Source organism: Dipodomys ordii, unplaced genomic scaffold (genome assembly GCF_000151885.1).
Source record: "Dipodomys ordii isolate 6190 unplaced genomic scaffold, Dord_2.0 Scaffold66, whole genome shotgun sequence".
Taxonomy (NCBI): domain Eukaryota; kingdom Metazoa; phylum Chordata; class Mammalia; order Rodentia; family Heteromyidae; genus Dipodomys; species Dipodomys ordii.
Genome location: NW_012267282.1, coordinates 697,069 through 704,496, shown reverse-complemented (window position 1 = coordinate 704,496; position 7,428 = coordinate 697,069). Strand labels below are relative to the sequence as shown.

Here is a 7,428-nt window from a genome sequence, read left to right as displayed (position 1 = left end):
TAAACTACTCCAGAAGTGGCGCTGTGGCTCAAGCAGTAGAGCGCTCACCTTGAGCTGAAGAGCTGAGGGACAGCGCCCAAGCCCAGAGTTCAAGCCCCATGACCAAACAAAAAAAAAAAAAAAAGAATTGATAGGTGCCAGGCACCAGTGGCTCACGCCTGTCATCCTAGCTACTAAGGAGACTGAGATCTGAGGATCGAGGTTCAAAGCCAGGAAAGTCTGAGACTCTTATCTCCAGAAAACCGGAAGTGGCACTGGCTCAAGTGGTAGAGCACTAGCCTTGGGCTGAAAAGCTGAGGGACAGCGCCCAGGCCCAGAGACAACCAAGAGAAGTTTTTCCTCACAGTTTTGGTAGCTCCCAGCCTGGCACACTTGATCTGCATGTGAGGTCCCCCCAGGGACCAGTGCACAGAGCCTGGTGCCGCAGCTCTGCTGTGGCCGGGGCAGCACAGCAGGAGAGCTGTCAGATGTCAAGGTGTCTGCCTGCCCTGGCCTCCGTGCTCCGTCGTAGGGTCTTCAGGAAGGTCTGGGGAGCAGGTAGGGCTGTACACGGAGTCCACACCCCACCGGGTGGGGGAAGAGCCTGCGTCAGGCACCTTGCTCTCAAGTGGGCTCCTGGGCCAGGTGTATCTCAGGAGTGGTGTCCCTCCACACAAGGCAGTCAGGGGTAACTACAGGTTGATTCTTGAAACAACAGTGCTTGTGCATTTGGAGGTTTTATTGTAATTAAAATGATTCAGTGGAAAACTTTTTCAAATGGCACAATCAAGCTGTTCTTCACATTGTTTCTCAGTGGGTTGTCATGGAAACAGCAGAGCTATGAGGGTTTCTCCCCCAGATTTCTGCTTATTACAGGCTTTTCTGAAACAGTGATTTCACTGAATGAACAAAGAACTAAAGGAGAAGTCCCGGCCACTGTCCAGGGTCCTGTATCAGGGACCTCGGCCACCCATTGGGGGGGGCCCTGGGGTCCTTCTCGTTCTGCATGGATTGTGTCCCATCAGTAACAGAATGAGGCTTTTTAGGCCCAGTGAACAGAAGAGTAAGTTTTAGTGGATGCTTTTCCATCCGTGTAACCTCGTATTATCTGAATTGCTCTCAGCCCAAGCTGTTTGAGAATGGCATGCTAGGTTGAGTTTGGGGCTTTGTGCCAGTGAGCCTGCAGCACCACCCGGCTTGAGGCCGCCTGAGTAGGAGGCCAGCTGCGGCCCACAGACCTGCAGACCCTCAGGGGCCTTCCCTTGCCTGCGTCTGACAGCATCGGCCAGCTGAAAGTTTCAGGCAGATGGACGGACAGAGGCTAGGAAGGGCAGAGAGAGTGTGACCTTGTGGGCAGTGGCCATACCAGTGCAGCCTCCCCAGACCGGCAGTCTGGGCGATGGCTCTGAGGGACAGTGGGAGCAGAGCCATGGCGCATCTGAAGGGCCCATGGACCCTGTCTGTGCCTGAGTGCAGACCCTGCCTTGCTTGCTGCAGCGGGGGAGCATGTGCACAGACCACACTCTAGAGCCGGCTGTCATATCACTTCTGTCCAGGTCACGCTCCCGGTCCCCTCGGAGGAGAGCACACTCCCCTGAGAGACGGCGGGAAGAGAGAAGCGTCCCCACTGCGTACCGAGTGAGCAGCAGCCCGGGGGCCAGCAGGAAACGAACTCGCTCCAGGTAGGCGGTTGTGTACCCGCAGGTGCACACTTGAGGGTTCCCTGGGCAGAAAGGGTCTGAAGACTGTGTGTGTGTCTGTGTGCATGTGTGCACACGTGTGCGTGCATGTGTATGCTCATTATCACTGTAGGTGACGAATGAGGTGCGCTCCTGGAGCTCAGGCTGGCCCAGCCGGGTGGCCTGCTGCCTGTTGGAGTTAGAGGCTCACCAGGGCATTGCACCCCAACCTTACTGCTTCCTGGGCCAGCGCTCATGTCCCGCTCTTGCCTCTTGGCAAGGCACAGGAAGGAGGGCAGGAGCTTGTGATTCCGCCTTGGTGTCCTCCTCGGTCTCCCCATCAGGCGACGCACCCTGCCAGGCCAGGCCTCGGCCCGCCGGTGCCATCCCAATGCTGCACCACGCACACTCAGTGCCCTGGGTTCCCTTCTGTGAGCCCCCTCACCCCCCCCCCCGTGGGGTGGTAGCCAACCTGTGTGTGTGGCCTGTGGCGGCTTAGCAGAGGGGAATACCAGTCACTACAAGGGCATGAAGCAGGGGCCATCCCAGTGAGCTCAGCAGAAAACATCCGCCCTGGGACCTGGCGTGTGCACCTCTGAGAAACACCAAGGTCCAGGCTTGCGCAGCCCTGAGAGGGTGGGCAGCACACTCGCGGCCACCTGAGAGCAGCCTCTTGGCTGTTGTCATGGCCAGTGTCACTGACAGACTCCCAGTGTCTCCAGAGGGACGGGAGCCGGAGGATACAGGAAGTAGGGCTGAGCAGTGGGCCATGTAGACAGAGGAAGGCCAGGCCAGGGGGTCAGCAGATGGCTGTCAGTCCTTGCCCACAGTGCCCTTGAAGGGCCCTGGGGAGACCCAGGTAATCATGGAAGCCACCGAAGACAGAACTCCTCCTGGAAATGGAACAGAAAAGCTGGCTGCTGCTAGCGAACGGTTCTTGTTCAGACGCTGGGTCTGTGCCTTGGCAGTCCCGCACTCAGGATGCCCAGCTACCAGTGTGTGCATTTTATTCCTTAAGCAAGTAGCTTAACATTTGAAAGTCAGCACCACCTTTGAAATGCATAAAGGGCATAGTCTAAAATTAATCCCTTGTAGCAAAAGATCTCTCTTCACACAACAGTTCTCTCTTTGCTCCCAAATTAGCCTTTCTTTAGAGGCAGTGCTGGGAGGAGGTGTTAGCGATAGTGGGCCCAGCTGTGGCTGCCCTGTGTGGCTTGCCCACAGGAGCTCTGGGGAAAGAAGGGAGGGTGGCCAGCTCTCTGCCCACCAGCAAGGAGGGCAGAGACGCCACTACAGGTCAGTTTTCTTTTTTCATTTTTTTTTCTTTATTTTCTTTTTGGCTCAAGGCTAGCACTCTAATCACAGTGTCACTTCTGGCTTTTTGTTTATGTGGTACTGAGAAATCGAACGCAGCGCTGCATGCATGCTAGGCAAGTATTTCTGCCCCTAAGCCACAGTCCCAGCCCAAACAGGCCAGTTTTCTACTGAGTTCTAAGACCAGCTGTGCGGTTGGTTCATCTGCGGGTCTCTCCATTGCATGAAACAAATTCACTATCACACTAATCCTGTGGCATCATCCACCCAAGATTACTTCTACAGACACTACTGCCTACTTCTTTTGCTGACTTGTTTTTAAAATGATTTAACTTAAGGTGAAGTGGTTTTGGGGGATTAGACAGGGACTTCTTATGTAGCCCAGACTGGCTTTGAACCCAAAAGCCTGCTGTCTCAGCCTCTTGAGTGCTGGGATGACGAGGTGAGGCCTGCTAGGAAGGGTTTCATAGAGTGTCACACACACAACACACGCTCCGTCTGTGCCTCCCTAATGCAGCGCTCACACGTGAACACACACATCCCACCCGTGACCCCCTAATGCAGCGCTCACACACATGAACACACACATCCCACCCGTGACCCCTAATGCAGCGCTCACACGTGAACACACACATCCCACCCGTGACCCCCTAATGCAGTGCTCACACATGAACACACACATCCCACCCGTGACCCCCTAATGCAGCGCTCACACGTGAACACACACATCCCACCCGTGACCCCTAATGCAGCGCTCACACGTGAACACACACATCCCACCCGTGACCCCCTAATGCAGCGCTCACGTGAACACACACATTCCACCCGTGACCCCTAATGCAGCGCTCACACATGAACACACACATTCCACCCGTGACCCCTAATGCAGCGCTCACACGTGAGCACACACATCCCACCTGTGACCCCTAATGCAGTGCTCACACGTGAACACACACATCCCACCTGTGACCCCTAATGCAGTGCTCACACGTGAACACACACATCCCACCCGTGACCCCTAATGCAGCGCTCACACGTGAACACACATTCCACCCGTGACCCCTAATGCAGCGCTCACACGTGAACACACACATTCCACACGTGAACACACACATTCCACCCGTGACGCCCTAATGCAGCACTCACACGTGAACACACATTCTGTCTGTGACTCCCTACATTTTGCCACACTTGCTCCCTTGGGCATTCTGCTCCTTTTCCCTCCTGCCTGTGTGCTCCGAGCCCAGGCTGGCCGGCCGGCTGCTGCAGGGCCCGTTGGGCTGCTCCCTGTTTTCAGGAAGGTGTGCGTTATTTTGGCAGGAACACTTTGTAAACCAGTTTGTGTAGCATCAGGAGACAGCAGTGTCTGTCGGCACCAGTGTCTGGTGCCGAGGCAGTGGCCTGGTGAGGATGTTCTGCGTCTTCCTCTGAGCAGGCAGGGGTCTGTGAGGGGCCCTGTGAGCCTGTGTGAACTGTGTTCTGGCGGCTCTGCCCGCTGGCACACCAGCTGTCCCTGGCGGGATAGTGGCTTTCTGGCCCTCTTGCTCTGAGCTTGTTAGCCGCCCTCCATTTTCATGGCACCTTAGGTTCGAAGCCTGGGGCTAGTTCGTTGGGCTACAGTCTCTCACCACTCCCTTCATGGTCACATTGTCTCGTATCTGACCAGGGGAGTCCTTGTAAGCTGGTCTGATTTTTTTTTTTTTTTTTTTTTTACGCATCCCAGTGCTCTTTGATCATCTGAGCGTAAAGTTCAATGCGGTGTGGGAACAGAAAACCCACACTGTTCACAAAAAGCACTTTGAGTCCATTATAAAAGCATGTTTCACAAGTATGTTCACAAGTCATTCATAACGCATAGTGATGCGTAACAAAAGCGTCCTGGCTAACACGAGTGAATCACACCTGTAGTCCTAGCTCCTGAAGGGGCTGGAGAGCTGGAGGATCACAGTTCACAGCCAGCCTGAGCAGAAAAGTCCATAGGATTCCATCTCCAATTAGCCAGCAAAATGTCAGCCTGGAGGCCTGGCTCAAGTGAGAGAACATCCGTGTGAGCAAGAAAGCTCAAAGTCCAGCAGAAGCACAAAGCCCGAGGGTTAGCACAAACAGCAGAAGCACAAAGCCCGAGGGTTAGCTCTAGAAGAAGGGGGGGGGAGGAAAGAAGAAAAATAAATGAATGGCCCAGTAGTTTGTGTTGGTGGTGGTGGTGCCATTGAGCACCTAGTGCGAGCCACGGCGCTCGGGAGCAACTGGCATACACTGTTGGTGGGCGGCCCGGCCCCCGTGTCGCTCCTCAAGGGTCTGATAGTGAAGAGATACAGACTGCAAGCCCCACAGTGAACGTGGCTCAAGGGCTGCCAGAAGATACGCAACACTTAGGATGCTTTATTAGATCCTAAAGGAAGCAGAAAAGGGCAGAAAGAGAAAGCGAAAAAGCAAGTGGAGCGAGTGAGACTTCACAGTAAAATGTTCGTGTGAAGAATGGCGATTGGGGTTAGGGGTGGGCGGCTTACAAAGAAGTACTACATTGTGTGTTTCAGTGCTAGGGTTGAACTAGGGCTCATACATGCTGAAGCCAGCACTCCTATCACTATAACTGTTAGCACACAGGGCTGGGAGTGTGGCTTACTGACAGCGTACTTGCCTAGTATGTCTGAAACCCTCGGTACTACCTTAACAAAAGGCAGAAATGGCGCTGTGGCTCAAGCGGCAGAATAATGTAACCTTGAGCAAAAGAAGCTCAGGGACAGTGGCCAGTTCAAGCCCTGGGCCTGGCAAAAAAGCTGGATGGATGGATGGATAGATAGATCGATCAAATAGGATAGAACTATAAAGGTGGAAATAAACCGTCACCACCACAACCTCTTCTCCATGCTGGTGGCAAGATACAGCTATGTTATTATGAAGCCAGCACTGGAGGACAGAGGGGTAACCCCGGGAAGGGTCTTCTGAGCCCTGAGGAAGCTAGTTCAGAGCTGTGCCCCATGACCTTGGGCGGCAGCCCTGTGCCCCATGACCTTACCTTAGGACACGGCCCTGTGCCCCATGACCTTGAGAGGCAGTCAGCACTGAGGCATGTGTCCCATGGAGAGGCAGCTGGGCTGTGTTAGCCAAGGTGTAGAGGCCATGAGCTAGCTGCCTGGAAGTGTCCAGAACACCTCAGTGTTTTCCTGGTATCCATCAGTAACCCAGGAGGGAGAGAAGAAGGGATTGTAACAGCCTGAGACTCTGCCTCAAAGCTAGGGGGCTACTCCTGAGCCTGGCCTTTTGGTGGTTAATTAGAGATGTAAGTCTCGGGCTTTTCTGCTGAGGCTGTCTTTGAAGCCTACTGACTAGGATAACAGCGCTAGCCACTCGTGCCGGCTTCCTGGTGCTTCTTAAAGATTAGGAAGTTGGGGCTGGGAAGGTGGCTCAGTGGTAGAGCGCGTGCCTTGCATGCTCGAGGCCCTGGGTTCGATTCCTCAGCACCACATAAGAAAAAAGAAAAAAAAACGGAAGTGGCGCTGTGGCTCAAGTGGTAGAGCACTAGCCTTGAGCACATACATAAAGGCTCAGGGACAGAGCCCAGGCCCTGAATTCATGCCTCAGGACTAGCAAAACAAAAAACAAAAACAGGGGGCTGGGAAGGTGGCTCAGTGGTAGAGCTCTTGCCTTGCATGCATGAGGCCCTGGGTTCGATTCCTCAGGACCACATAAGCAGAAAAAGCCGGAAGTGGCTCTTTGGCTCAAGTGGTAGAGCGCTAGCCTTGAGCTGAAGAGCTGAGGGACAGCGCCCAGGCCCAGAGTTCAGGCCCCATGACCTGAAAAAAAAAAAAAAGGGTTAGGAAGTCTGAGGGAGGTGTGACGGGGGCTGCGGGCTCGGGGGTCCTGTCCTGAGTGAGATGGCAGTAGGCTTACCGCATCTCAGGACTGGACAGACCTGGACACTTGAGTGTGACAGTGGACAGACCTGGACACTTGAGTGTGACAGTGGACAGACCTGGACACCGAGTGTGACAGTGGACAGACCTGGACACTTGAATGTGACAGTGGACAGACCTGGACACCGAGTGTGACAGTGGACAGACCTGGACACCGAGTGAGACAGTGGACAGACCTGGACACTTGAGTAAGACAGTGGACAGACCTGGACACTTGAGTGAGACAGTGGACAGACCTGGACACCGAGTGAGACAGTGGATGGACCTGGACACTTGAGTGTGACAGTGGACAGACCTGGACACTTGAGTGTGACAGTGGACGGACCTGGACACCGAGTGTGACAGTGGACAGACCTGGACACCGAGTGAGACAGTGGACAGACCTGGAAACTTGAGTGTGACAGTGGATGCACCTGGACACTTGAGTGTGACAGTGGACAGACCTGGACACTTGAATGTGACAGTGGACGGACCTGGACACCGAGTGTGACAGTGGACGGACCTGGACACCGAGTGAGACAGTGGACGGACCTGGACAC

The 7,428-nt window shown here is 54.5% G+C and overlaps 1 protein-coding gene across 1 annotated transcript in view; it reads left to right on the top strand.

The window, feature by feature from the left end:
* Sfswap (splicing factor, suppressor of white-apricot family) overlaps nt 1-7,428 on the top strand; it is a gene marked incomplete at its 5' end in the record, with an annotated part of 56,408 nt that overhangs the window by 45,650 nt on the left and 3,330 nt on the right. Inside the window, one exon of the mRNA XM_013023036.1 lies at nt 1,536-1,661. Coding sequence (XP_012878490.1) covers nt 1,536-1,661 — 126 coding nt within the window. The remainder of the gene's footprint in view (nt 1-1,535; nt 1,662-7,428) is intronic.